General features: G+C 41.7%; 1 protein-coding gene across 1 annotated transcript in view; it reads right to left on the bottom strand.

Annotated features, from left to right (window-relative positions):
• Positions 1-628: 628 nt before the first annotated feature.
• LOC138764617 (N(4)-(beta-N-acetylglucosaminyl)-L-asparaginase-like) overlaps positions 629-14,719 on the bottom strand; it is a 43,354-nt gene continuing 29,263 nt past the window's right edge. Inside the window, exons 7-9 of the mRNA XM_069940760.1 lie at positions 6,261-6,368; positions 4,018-4,151; positions 629-837 (exon numbers count right to left, since the gene is read on the bottom strand). Coding sequence (XP_069796861.1) covers positions 743-837; positions 4,018-4,151; positions 6,261-6,368 — 337 coding nt within the window. The 3' untranslated portion in view covers positions 629-742. The remainder of the gene's footprint in view (positions 838-4,017; positions 4,152-6,260; positions 6,369-14,719) is intronic.

The following is a 14,719-nucleotide window of genomic DNA, read 5'->3' as shown; positions in this document are numbered from 1 at the left end:
CTGACAAGTCCAATGCGAGACAGGCAGGCACGGTTGCAGCGGTCGCAAGGGAAAATTGGTTGGTTGGGGTTGGGTGTTGGGTTTTTTCTCCTTTGTCTTTTGTCAGTGAGGTGGGCTCTGCAGTCTTCTTCAAAGGAGGTTGCTGCCCGCCGAACTGTGAGGTGCCAAGATGCACGGTTGGAGGCGATATCAGCCCACTGGCGGTGGTCAATGTGGCAGGCACCAAGAGATTTCTTTAAGCAGTCTTTCATACAGTTGCCTGATCTGCTGTTGGCAGTATTCAGTTTTTAATCTAGATATCCAACATCTGCAGTTTATTTTAAATATTTTCATTTCTCTCACTATGAATGGCATGCTTCTACCAAATATTGGGTGGTTCTTGTTTGTGCTTTGCAAAGAAATAATCCTGTAAGCACCACCAGAATTGAAAACATTCCTTCCCTGCTGGATAGACCTCTCATTAATGAAGTGATGTTATCCTTGCACTAGTTTGACTAACATTGTCTCCCAACACAAAACTTGATTTGTTGCACTGCCTGTTGGACTGTTGTAGCTTCAATTGCATGGATCACATGCAAAACAGGTTTTTTTCTGTCGCTTGCTAATATAATAATTAAAGTCAAAAGAATTAATTTTGAAATATTACGTTTAATCTGAATATAGTGCACAAAGAAACTGAATGTGAATTTAGATTCACAAGCCATGGAAGTCTTTGGTAAATGATGAATGGATGACAGCAACTTTAAATGCAGTCCACTTTCTGTTCTGAAGCTGTTGATGGATTGTAAATCATAAAATGAAATTGATTCAATGTTGGAGATTTACTGCAGGCAACACCTGAAGAAAAGAAGAATTTCAGAAAAAGTCTATTGCAAATTACACAGTATCAGCTTTGAACTACCTCCTAATTTACTCTCAAACATGTCTAATGGTTTTGATTGGTACATATTTTCAAAATGAATCAGAATTAATTAAATTTATTTACAGCTTGGCAGAAGCCAATTCCAGCCATTTATACCTGCGCCCCCCCCCCCCCCACCCCTCCAAACTAACCTACAACCCTGTACGTTTTGGAGGGTAGGGGAAAATCCACACAGAGCATACAAATTCCTTAGACAGCACCTGATTCAAACCCAGTCACTGACACTGTAATAGCTTTGCACTAATTGTTATTATTCTCAGTTTTGTATCATACCAAAAGGATCTAAAAGACATGAAATGCTGAAAATACTTAGGCAAGCCCTGTGGAATGAGCAAAATTCTGGGTTTGATGCTAACCTCAGCTGGCTGTGTAGTGTTTGCACATTCTGTGTGACTGTGGTTTTCTCCAGCCATCCATTTACACTTTGGACAATTTTTTTTACAGCGTGGTTATAACCGACTAAAATGTGTACATGGATCAAGTTGCTGCTGTAGATATAGCCTGAACTTTAGGTGGATGACAGGATATTCAGTAGGGAGTTGACAGGTAGGAGAGAATAGCAAACAGGAAAATTGCACTAATTCATCTGCTTTCCGAATAGGCATGGACAACTGGCCTCTTACGTTGCAAGAAAACATGAATTATGCAAATACTTTGTAAAAATTTATTTCTGAACTAGTTGACTGACCTTTTGTCAAAATTAATCAACAATCCAGATTTTTCCTTACATTCATAATACTGTTAGTATTTAATTATTTCAACACTCATTTGTTAAGATATTTACTTTTGAAGGAGATACAAATAGCCTGCATAAACTAATGCAGTAGTCACTGATAATCTAATCTTGGATTTGTTCTTGCTGTCCTGTTCAAATTAAATCATGTTCCAGGTACTATCCACCAATTTTCAGAAAAGTACCCAAGTAAAACACCGGTGAGAACCTAACCAGACCCTTTTTCATATTTTACTGTGAAATATACATTTTTTGGCCATTAGCCAAAATACTGAATATTTTCTGTACTTACTCATGTAATGGTCAACACTTTTGGACCAACTTTTTGGGTCAAATTTGGGGGGGGGGGGGGGGGTGTTGTGCTAACTTACCTAGCTCAGAGGGGTGGGCAGCTGGGATGAGGTTCTGCATTTGGGGTGTCAAAAGCCCTGGTGGGCGGAAGGCCGAGGATCCGCGGGCAGGCAGTTGAGGCCAAAAGAAAGGGGTGGAGTGTCGACGTTTACATGGTATCGATGATTATACAAGTGTACATGGTAGCGTGGGTATCACAGTAGCCTAAAGAAGACACTTTATTGCAGAATTGAACAAAATTTGAGATTGAGCTACAAAAGATATTATGGCTCACATCTTGCTGGCATATGTTGGCGGCTCTTGGACAAACTGGGTTCCCTATGTGAACACAGGTCCAGAACTTGATGGCTTCTCTGCTGGAGTCCTTAAGATTGGGAAACATTAACAACCAATTTATTGGTACTTATGCCTGACAGAGGGTCCAGGCCTGAAAACTTGGTTTCCCTTCATTTCCTATGAATGCTCTCCAACCTGCTGAATTTCTCTAGAACTTGACCCCATCATCTGAAGATTTTGTTTAACTCTGCTCAACATCCACAATCTGTTTTTCAGAGATTGGCACGGGGTGGACACTGCTTTGATGGGTGTTAGTTTTCAAGCTGATTCACATGTGGGTTTTATTACCTACACTGCATCATCCTAACATCCCCGCATATCTTCATTTGATGCTCTGCCATTTAGTTTCTGCCAGAGGGCACCAAACCTATCAGATTCATCGTTGCCTCTCAGGATTGCTCAATAACAACAGGCCAATGCCTGCACAATCCGACCCAGAAGAACAAAAGAAAGGAGTAGATTTGGGGGAGGGAAGACTTAAACGAGTTGCTGAGCTGTAGGTTTAGACAGCTGAAGGATCTGCTAACAGCAGAGTGACTGAAATAAGGGAAAATATTAGAAATATAAAATGGATAGGGATTTGGTTTAGACTATTAGCTGTTGTAGGGAAAATCCTGGCTCTGTGTTCATCCTAGATCTATTTAATGCCTTTGTGCTGATTTATATCTCTTTGTCCATTAATTCCTTTTTACTTTATTCCTCATAATCTAATGACCTTAATTGAACAAAGGGAATCTCAATTCCTAAAATGCTTTCTAGTTTCTAAGACACCAGGGCTCTAATTTCAATCAGTATGTTAATTTATCATTTTAAAAAGCCAACAATTGAGAATGAGTGCGAAGTATTGTATCTACTAGCTGAAGAACCTAGAACTAGGGAAACCTTAAGATAAGGAATGAAGTCTGGAGTAAGGAAAAAAATCCTGCCCCAGCCATCTAGTACATGTAAAATCCAACACAAATACACTTGTAGACATTGTGTCAGAATTTGCAGTACAATTGTGCTTCATTCGATCTGTACCAACTGATTTACTCGCGACACTATGTCTGCTTGACAGCTCTTGAAACAAACTTGTCTCACTGCACCTTGGGACAAGAAACGAACTTGAAATGAGGAGGAACCTGCCCAAAAAATGGATGGATGAGCAGATGACTCAGTAAAATAGGCAAGGTATATGATCAGCCATGAACCTCAGGGTCACATCAACGCATGGGATACCAAGTTAAAATGCAATGTTGGAGAAACTCAACAGTGTACTTTAGATAGCAAAGATAAGATGCCTGAGCAAATTGGAGGCAGGAGCCTGAATAAAATGGTGGGGGGCAGGAATAGGTGGATGACGGATACATAAAAGAGGTAATAGGTTCGATGAGGGATGAATAGCTGGTCGCTGCCTTTTTATATATTCTGCTTTATGTCATTTTGTTATATAAATCTGAGCCCATATTTTACAATGATGTTGATGTGCGTTTAGAATAGTTGAGATACAAGAAACACTGCAGATTTTGGAATCTGGACAAAACAATTCAGCTGGAGGAACATAGCAGTGGGAGAAAGCAAAGTTTCAGGCTGAACCCTTCAACAAGAATAAATGAGAACTCCACTCATGGTTATTTACTTGCTGTATGGCTTTTCCCAAATGAAAAGAATTTTAGATTTTGTTTTAAATACTTACCGTAACTTCCCGTCTTGTTTGCACAGATCACGGCCCCAAAAAAGTGTGGATAGTACTTTTGGATTCTTCTAATCACTCGCTGGCAAGCTGAGGTTGGATCTATCCCCATTCTCATGTATTCCACTGCCTGGTAGCTAATTTGTGAGCCAAATAAAAACAACAAACAAAGATAAAATGAAAATAAGTAAGATCCAATGAAAATATTCTCAAACATACTTCGCAGAACAAGCTTGTTACCATTGGTTGCACCTGAAGTCGTACAAGTTCAACACAAAAATCTCTGACTGCTGAGCCAAACGAAACACTGGTTACCTTTTACTTTCGGTGGATGCTGCATGACCTGCTGAGTTTCTCCAGCACATTTTTATGTTACACAAAAGATGTACAAGTTTGGATGATTTATATTATAAAAAAAGGAACATGGATTTTGCAGTGGTGGTAATAAGGTAAAAATCTAATGGACAGAAGTAGAAATTGATACCTCTGACACAAATGATAGGTTTCATGTGATCTAAAACTGCACTGCCAGATTCAGTTCTAACAGAATCATCAAATTTTCAGGTGGTATAACAGTAGTTGGCCTCATCAGCCACAAAGATTAGTCAAATTACAGAGAGGAAGTTGAAAGGCTCATAAAATGGTGCAAGAACATCAACCCAACTTTCAACGGGGAAATGACAAATGATGACTATGGACATAAGGAGGATGACTGTTGACCACTCTCCATTGCACATCAACAGTTCCATCGTGGAGAGAGAGTAGAAAGCACAAAGTACCTTGTAGTGCATGCATAGAAAGGGTGACCTACCCTGGACTGGGAATACCTCCTCATTAGTCAGGAAGCGCAAAAGTGAGGCCGAGGAGGGCAAGGCTTTCAGTCCCCATGACAATCTTTTACAAGATCACAACTGAGAGTGTTCTGTCTGGCTGCATCACTGTGTGGTAAGGTAGATGCAAAGCATTGGACTGAAAGTCAATACAGAGAATCATTCAAACAGTGAGAGGATCTCTGGGGCCTCCCTTTCCTCTATGGATGATATTTACACTAAATGGGACTTAAGGAATTAGAGAAGACCCTTTCCATCCGGCATATCGTATCTTTAACATCAAGAAGGAGGGACAGGTGCATCAAAAATCAACTGCCAGGCTGGGGAATATCTTCTTCCCACAGGCTGCAAGATTGATAAACAGTGTCCTGTAACCATTAAATCTTTCTAAATATCAATACTCAAAATGATGATGTACTTCATATCGTGTTTTTGTGTGGCCCCATGGTCTGGAGAAATGCTATTTTGTTGGGTGGTATGTGTACAATCAGATGATAATGAATTTGAACAAATTGAACTCATTCTCTCCAAAGCCATTGTCAAAGGATTGTATATAAACTCATAAAATATAGAGCAAAGAAAAGCAGTTCACAGTATTCATGGAGAAAATTGGACAGTCAGCCTATTTCTATCCATTAACAGTGCTTGACAAAGTTCCTCCAATTTCTCATTGTTTGCTCAAGATTCCATTATGTACAATTATTGTATCTCAGATTAAAATATACTCTTTGAAAGACATTGAGGATTCTGCTGTCTGTCTCTTTCATTCCAGAACACTGGAACAACTAGTTTTAATGTCCAGTTGCACTGTTTCTCATCGCTATTTCCTCAATGTTGAAGTCAATAGTTTCTTGTTCCACTAATGGGACTTCAAAGTAAAATTGTTTGGCTTTGTCAATGAATGTGCACTTCCACCCCCTCCCAAACAACAGCACCAACCTCCAGCCCAACTCGACAGCCTCTTAGAAAATTCATTACAAATTATGCCAATTCATTATTTGCAGTTACCTAAAAGTAATTTTCATCTCACCCTTCAAAGCTTTCTACGTCCCACTGAAACCGTGAAGGAGATTAAGATGGAGTGATTTGGTTTCCTTCTATTGCCACGCCTTGTATTCCATGATTAATATAATAAGCATTAAAAATCGTTGTTTTTCTCGTTGAGCTTTGATTAAATTATAGTTCTTTGTTACATGTAGATTAAATTTGTTACATGTAGATTAAATTTGTTACATGTTGATTAAATTATAGTTCTTTGTTAAACGTAGATATTTAGTTCAGAAACGAGACACTACGGTGCATTTCAAGAAATGTTTCACTTTGCTCCAGTTTTATGTATTTCAGTTTGATTAGCAGTTCACAAACTGTAAACTAAATTTTTTTCATCATCCGCAAATCTGATCAGAAGTGACCTACCTTGGAAGAAATCGCATCATAATATCACCATCTCCGGTAGCGGCTGCTGCTCCAGCTGTGCTGTCTGCGTAGGCACCAGCCCCAGCTATTGGGGAATCCCCTACACGGCTGGGAGAAATTCAAACATCAATAATCGTGAAAATGTTACACAAATTATTGTTCCAGATATTAGTTAGTGTTTTTTTTTAAATAGTGTGTGTGTGTGTGTGTGTCTGCGTGTGTGTGTGCGCGTGTGTGCGTGCGCGTGTTATATAAACCTAATCCCTCTCTCCCTCCCCACCACACCCCTCTTTCCCAACTACCCCATAAAATTAGTTTTTGTTTTGTTGAAAATGGAAGAGCCATGAACCAGGTTCATGGTAGAAATATTAAGTATTCCCTCCCCAACTTCCCCTTTCCAGGAGGGGAACAGCTCTAATTTTCACAGACCCTATTTGGAAGCACACACTTTTCAACAGTAATCAAATAAAAGGTTCCAAAGGAAAGTTCATTTGAAACTAGCCTTGAAATGCAACTGTCTAAGTAGGATATTAAAATATTGCCAATTGTAGAATTTTATAACATGTAACAATTACAGTACAGAAACAGGCCATCTCGACCCTTCTAGTCCATGCCGAGTTGAGTGATCACCTCTCGTCCCACTTACCTGCACCCTGCCCATAACCCTTCTGAACAGCTGAGCCTGAACTATGGTTCCATCAGGCTGAATCACAATTTCACCTGAGGAAAGTCGAATTGGGCACAACTTATTATTTCCATTATGTCAATGCTCTGGACCAGGCTGTTGCTGAGAGGGTCTACAATTTCCTACAGGATTCACCACATACTAGCAAGTATGGTGCTTTAAAAGCTCTTTTATTACATGTATATTCTAAGTCCTGTTGGGAAATTAGGTTGGGAGACCTAATGGATGAAATGCTGTTCCTGGCAGCTGGCGAAAGGCCCAATATGTTATTCAAACAACTTTTTTTTAAGAGCAAATACCAGATGATATTAAACTCTTGTTATCCAACTGTATCCAAGTGTTCATTTGAAGACCCAAGGTCTGTAGCAGTGGAGCCAGACATTCTAGGGCTGGCTAAAAAGCACAGTGAGGAAAAAGTCATCTGCACAAACAACCACTCTGATATTGACCCCGTGTCACTCTTAAGTGCTCTTAGCACATCACTCCCTACAAGCAGGTAATGCTCCAAGATAAGCAAGCAGCCGGTGGACACCTCGTCTTGGTGTTATTACCACAGGCATTAGGGAGTAAATGCCTGCAAGTGCCTACCACCCTGCCAGTTTGTGGGAAATCCCCAGGCCAACCACCAGTAAGGGCTGTGGTGGTTGGCAACAAACCTACAAACCTACTGTATGTATGGGACCAGTTGTCCCAGCAAACATTTCTGGTGGGCACTGGTTCAGAAATTAGTGTATTTCCACCCACTGGTTTTGACACACGTCATCCTACCCCAGACCAGCAACTATGAGCGATCAACAGTTCCAACATTCTGACCTTTGGCACCAGGAAGATGAATGTCAAGTTTGAGAATCATCTCTACACTTAGCAGCAGTATCCCGACCTTTGCTTGGTGCAGAATTTCTTCAGGCTCATTCATTCTTCATCAACTTAAAAGGGTGTCAGCTAATAGATGGAACTACTTTTCCAACTATTCCTCTAAATATCCCTGCTCTGCGCCTTCAAATAGTAGATGAATTCTCCAAGCAGTTGGAAGATTTTCCTTGAATTACTTCTATATAATTTTCTGCATCCACTGCAAAGCACGGTGTGGCTCATCGTATTTGTACTAAGGACCCTGCTATCCATGCACACTGCTGGCCTCCAGAGAAGCTGTGCTTAGCTAAGGAAGAGTTTGCCAAGACGGAGGAACTGGGGATCATTTGTAGATCCCACTGTCCCTGGGCATCTACATTACATATAGACCCAAAACACAATGGAGGTTGGTGACCTTGTGGCGATTACAGGCGGCTTAACGATGCCCGGATCGTTATCTGATATCTCATATTCAGGATTTCTCAGCTAATTTGCATGGAGCAAAGATCTTCTCCAAAATACACTTGGTGTGTGGCTATCACCAAGTACTGGTTGAGCTGAAAGACATTCCAAAAACAGCAATAATTACTCCGATTGGATTCTTCGAATTTTTACGAATGCCATTCAGATTAAAGAATGCCGCTCAATCATTTCAACGGGTGATGGATGCTTTAGGACGTGGTATGACCAATGTCTTCATTTACCTCGACAACATTTTAGTGGCCAGTGGGACTATGGAAGAACATTTAGAACATCTTCGTACACTTTTTATTCATCTTCAAAATTTTGGACTGACCATCAATCCAGATAAATTAGTTTTTGGACAATAAATTATGATTTTCTTGGGGCATAGGATTACTCAGGCAGGTGTGACTCCGCTGCCATCCAAAGTCGAGGCCATTACCAAATACTCAAGTCCTGCTACAGTTAAAAGCTGCAGGAATTCTTGGGAATGGTACATTTTTACTGTCGGTTTTTCCGGGAGCAGCTCATATCATGAAGCCTCTTTTCAATTTACTGTTCAGATATGCCAGAACCATCCATTGGACTGAAGAGGGAAACAATGTCTTCTTGAAGACAAAAGATTTGCTGACTTGTGCCACTATGCTCGGATACCCAGTTTTAAATACAACTACCGCATTTTCTAGACACTTCCAGTATGGCCATAGGAGGTGCACATCATCAAAATGTCAAAGGGCAATGGAAACCACTAGGATTCTTCAGCCGCCATCTTCATGAAGCAGAGAAGAAATACAGTGCTTTTGATAAGGAGCTTTTGGCCATTTACTTGTCTATTCGACATGTGTTTTTTTTTGGAGGGCAGAGATTTGACAATGTGGACTGACAACAAGCCCTTTACATTGACATTTTCCAAGGTCGCAGAGCCCTGGTTAGCATGACAACAATGGCAATTATCATTCATTTCAGAATTCTCCACAAAAATACGACATATTTCCAGAAAAGACAACGTAGTAGCTGATGCACTTTCCTGCTCTACTCCACTCGAGGTTTCGACTCTAGATCAAGGTATTGACTATACAGCTTTGGCTGAGGCCCAGGAACATGACCATGAGACAAATGGTTATCGGACTGCAATCACAAACCTGCAATTGAAAGATGTCCAGTTTGGAGTTAATGGCAAATTACTCCTCTGGCATCATGGAAACATCAAATACTCGACTTTGTGCATGGTCTCTCACATCCATCAGTAAGATCGACCATTCGTATGGTTTCCGACAGGTTGGTGTGGCACGGTCTTAAAAAAGACATTACACAAATAGCAAGGTCCTGCATTGCCTGTCTGAAAGGAAAGGTTCAGCGGCATATTAAGGCAATACTCCATTCCTTCCTGGCAGTTACTCAGCGTTTTGTTCGCATCTACATGAACATCTCCTGTTTCAAGAGGATACCATTATCTTTTTACAGTAATGGACAAGTTTACATGATGGCCTGAGGCCGTGCCTATGGTAGATGCTACTGCAGACACTTGTGCTCGGGCGTTCCTCAGTTCCTGAGTGTCTAGTTTTGGTTTACTGGGACACGTTAATTCAGAAAGAGGACCACAATTTACTTCCTCACTGTGGACGGCCTTGTCTCATTTGCTCGGTATAATAATTCATCATACAAATGCCTATCATTCCAGGCCAATGGAACAGTGGAAAGGTTTCATTGACATCTCAAGTCAGCCTTGATGGCTCGGTTTGAGGGCCTGAACTGGGCTGATTAGCTGCCCTGGGTGTAACTGGGCATTAGCATAACTCCAAAGGAGGACCTCCAAGCTTCATCAGCGGAGCTCGTGTATGGCACACCATTGGTGGTTCCAGGGGAGTTCATCCCTTACCATTCCAACTTCAACAATAATCGTAAGGCTAAGGGAGACCATAGGAAAATTGACCCCTATACCACCATCGTCACATGGAGAAAACTCCCCTTTTGTACCTGAAGACACCAAAAACTGCGAATATGTCTGTCTGAAGGGGAACACTTGGTCAACCTTTACAGACGCCCTACGATACTCGGACAAACTAGGTCGACCTGTGGCTTCCATCCAAAGTCCAAAATACAGTCTTGTGGAAAAGTCTTCCCCACTGCAGCAGCCAAAAGTCAGTCACAGAGGTCGACAATTTAAAAGACGGACAAACCTTTCTGCCAGTTCTGTTGCCGGTGGGGGGAGGGGGTGGAAGCATGTAGCAATGCTATTGCGGCACTACAACCTCCGACATCAGCACGTGCTGAGTGCATGATTCTGGCTTTTAAAAAGTTGTGTGGGTGATGAAGTGTAAATCTGATTAACTCTAGAAATGCCTGGTGTGGGTTATTTTGTGATTCCAGTGGCCACAATATTTATTTTTGGAATTCATTGGCTATTGTGTTGTTCCAACAGAAAAATGCTGGAGGGATAGAACAAGATGAGAGATGATTGTGGACTTCAGATGACCCAGAAATGAGCACCCTCCTCATCAATAACTAGTGGAGAGCACCGTTCCTTGAAGTTCACTTAATTGATGACCTATTGTGGACATGCAACATCTCCTCACATGTCAGGAAGTCACAATAGTGACTGCATTTCCTGAGAAGACTGAAGTGGTCAAGGCTACTGGCCACCATCATGTCAGCCTCCCACAGGAGCTGTATCGAGAGCACCCCTGCTGGCCACATCACATCATCTCAAAAGTCAATACACAGGACCATTAGAGAGGATCACTAGTCTCCCTCCTCCCCATCAATGTGATCTACCGCAATCCTCATAATTGAAGGACCCTTCCATCCCACACACAGCAGCTTTCATCTGTTCTGCTCTCGCTGGGAAAGAGATTAGCCAGCACCACCAGGCTGAGGAACAGCTTCTTCCCACAGGCAGTGAGAATGCTGAATGACCAAAGGAACCTCTCACGCTAACCATTTGCAACTCTCATGCTCAGGAAACAATATTTATTTGCATATATGAATATTTTATCTGCATGTGTGCTACATCTAGTTGTGTGTCTGCAGGTTTTGCACTGAGGACTGGAAAATGCAGTTTCGTCAGGTGGTATTTGTGCAATCGAGTGACAATAAACCTGACTGGACATGACAATTTTCATCCACCGATGAAATTTATCTCATCTTGCCTCACACAAAGAGTTTTAAACACACATGGAGAACAAACATCTAAAAATTGAAAATAATTTTAAAAATCAGGTCTGAAGCATCTGTGGAAAGAGAAACAGATAAGCTTTGAAGTCCCTGTATGCTGAACTGGTCATTTCTGTTCAGCTTGAATCTTTTCATTTGAATTCATGAAATAAAACACCTCAAAAGGCTGACTGGAAAATCTTTTTTTTCCCCCCTGATAAAATTTGGTGTTAACAGGGTGAACTATGAATAATTTACACAATTCATTTTACTTCAGAAATGCTGCAAGAGGTTGGCATTCTTTCCATTTGTAGCAGAGCAGTGGAACTAGACTGGTGAAAATGGGCATGAATGTGATGGGAGACAGGAAGTGTTCACATGAAATTAAATGAAGATTTTGTGGAAGGATCGATTTTAGTCAAAGGTAAACAAGAAAATCTGCAACGTTATGGCGTAAGCCCGTCATTGGGAATGTGGAAAACTGGTAGATACAAGAATAAAAAAGATAAGGGGAGGAACACAGTCCAGAAGCTAAGAGACAATAGGTGGATGCAAGTGGAGGGTAAGTGTTGGGGAAGAGGGCTAAGTAGGGATGCTCTCTGATAGGAGGAGGGGTTAACAGAAATTGGAGAAATTGATATTGATGTCACGTGATTGGAGACTGGCGAGACACATAAAAGGCTTTGTTCCTCTAATTTGCGGGTGGTCTTGATTTGGCAATACACAAGGCAAAGGACAGTCAAATCAGTGTGGCAATGATGTATGGAATTAAAATGGCTGGCTACTCAGAGGTCCTTGCTGTTATAGTGAACAGAGTGAAGGGGCTCAATGAAACAATCTCCTAGTCAGCATCCAGTCTTTCCAATGTAGAGGAGGTTTCAGTAACCGGATGCAGTAAGTGACCCCTACGGATTCACGTGAAGTTTTGCTTGACTTGGAAGGAGTGTTTGGGTCACCGGATAGTGGTGAGGTGCAAGTGCAATTGAAGCACTTCTTGCTGTGATGGGGGTCGGTACTAAGGGGGTGATTGGTGGAGAAGGATCAGTGGGCAAAGGACTCATGGAGGAGGCAATGTATGAAAAGCAGGAAGAGGTTGAGCCTGTTGTAAATGGTAGAAATTACAGAGAATAATAAGTAGGATGCATACCCTTCTTAGCCTTCTCCTTTATCCTCCACTTCTTTCTCTTCTACCCTCCCACCTGCATCCATCTAACATCGGAACTTTGGCTGCCCTTTACTTCCTATGGATGCTGCATGAGCAGTTTTGTTTCTCTAGCACGTTGGTGCATTGGATTTATTCCACTCAGCAATTATGAGTTGTGCCTATATAACTCAAGCATGAGGAAAGTCTCACGCTTGCATGAAGAGACTGGTACATTTGTGCAATTCATCTTCACTCCCCACTTTGTTCTTGGTAAGTTACACAGATCTCACTTGATTTCTATCCCCAATCCCCTTTAAGATTTATTAATTTAAATCACAGAACTATTTCAGTTGGATCCCCAACATGCAGACGAACTTGGGGATTTCCCTCCCAGAGAGGGAAATTTGAATAGATTCATTTTCCAAAAATTAAATAGCTTTGATTTTTTTTGATAGCAAAGAAATTACTGAGCTTAACTTGCCATGATAAGATTTAAAGTATTTCTTCCATTAAATTTCCAAATTTAAATATGTCGTAGAGGATGAGGTGCAAGCGTATGGGGATGGAACTGGGCTGATTTGAGAGACAAATGGCATGACCACAAGACTAATTTCTCTGCCCTCTGACCCAATAGATGGGTTTTGGGGTAGGAAGCATTAGGTTAGTGGGACCATTGTTTTTGACTTTTTCCCCTTAACTGAGGACTCGAGGTTAATAACAATATATCATTCCTCTCTACTAAGCCTTAGTGATGGACAAACCACTCCACTGGGGACATCTACATGAGACGGTGTCTCAAAAAAAGCAGCCTCTCTCCTCAAAGATCCCCACCACCCAGGCCACACCCTCTTCACTCAGCTACCATCAGGAAAGATACAGGAGCCTAAAGACGAGCACTCAACGGCACAAGGACAGCCTCTTCCCCGCTGCCACCAAATTCCTGAACAATCAATGAACCAAAGCTACTGCCTTACTTTTCATGCACTATTCTTTTTTTAATTTATAGTAATGTTGTAAAATGGTTATAATATGAATGTTTGCTCTGTGACGCTGCCGCAAAACACTTGTTCATAACAATAAATTCTGATTCTGATCTTTTGGAACAATAACTCACATTTATTCCAAATGTCAGGGAGATGAAGTAGAGAATCCACAGACAAGTTCATAAGATATAGGAGCAGAAGTAGGCCCATTGAGTCTGGTCCACCATTTTAATCATGAGCTGATCAATCCTCCCACTCAGCCCCACTCCCCAGCTTCCTCCCAGTCACCCTCGATACCCTAACTAATCAAATACCTGTAAATCTCTGCCTTAAAAACACCCAACAAACCAGCTTCCACAGGCTCGTAACCCTTGGAATAAAGATTATTTTTTGCGTCTGTTTAAAAGAAAATGTTGTGATACTGAGCCAAAAATGTGAGATATTAGGTGGCTAAAAAAAAAAAATCAGAGGAATTACAGCAGGAAAGATTTTGGAATAGATCTGCGCAGAGAATGATTAAGACAGTTAGTTATGACTATATATTGTGGAGTGAGAGTTTGGTAATACAAAGCAGATCTGAAGAATAAAAGTTGGGTCTTGAACCTGGAACTTAGAACATTGCTGGAACAGGTTCTTCCACTCATGTTCTTCTTTCTTCTTTGGCTTGGCTTCACGGACCAAGATTTATGGAGGGGTATGTCCACATCTGCTGCAGGCTCGTTGGTGACTGACAAGTCCGATGTGGGACGGGCAGGCACGGTTGCAAGGGAAAATTGGTGGGTTGGGGTTGGGTGTTGGGCTTTTCCTCTTTTGTCAGTGAGGTGGGCTCTATGGTCTTCTTCAAAGGAGGTTGCTGCCCGCCGAACTGTGAGGCGCCAAGATGCACGGTTGGAGGCGTTATCAGCCCACTGGCAGTGGTCAATGTGGCAGGCACCAAGAGATTTCTTTAAGCAGTCCTTGTACCTCTTCTTTGGTGCACCTGTCTCGGTGGCCAGTGGAGAGCTCGCCATAGAACACGATCTTGGGAAGGCGATGGTCCTCCATTCTGGAGACATGACCCACCCAGCGCAGTTGGGTCTTCAGCAGCATAGATTCGACGCTTGCGGACTCTGCCAGCTCGAGTACTTCGATGTTGGTGATGAAGTAATTCCAATGAATGTTGAGGATGTAAAATATAGAA

The sequence above is a fragment of the Narcine bancroftii genome, chromosome 1 (assembly GCF_036971445.1).
Source record: "Narcine bancroftii isolate sNarBan1 chromosome 1, sNarBan1.hap1, whole genome shotgun sequence".
Classification (NCBI taxonomy): domain Eukaryota; kingdom Metazoa; phylum Chordata; class Chondrichthyes; order Torpediniformes; family Narcinidae; genus Narcine; species Narcine bancroftii.
The sequence above is the reverse complement of the archived record's forward strand: the minus strand, read 5'-3'. Positions and strand labels throughout refer to the sequence as shown.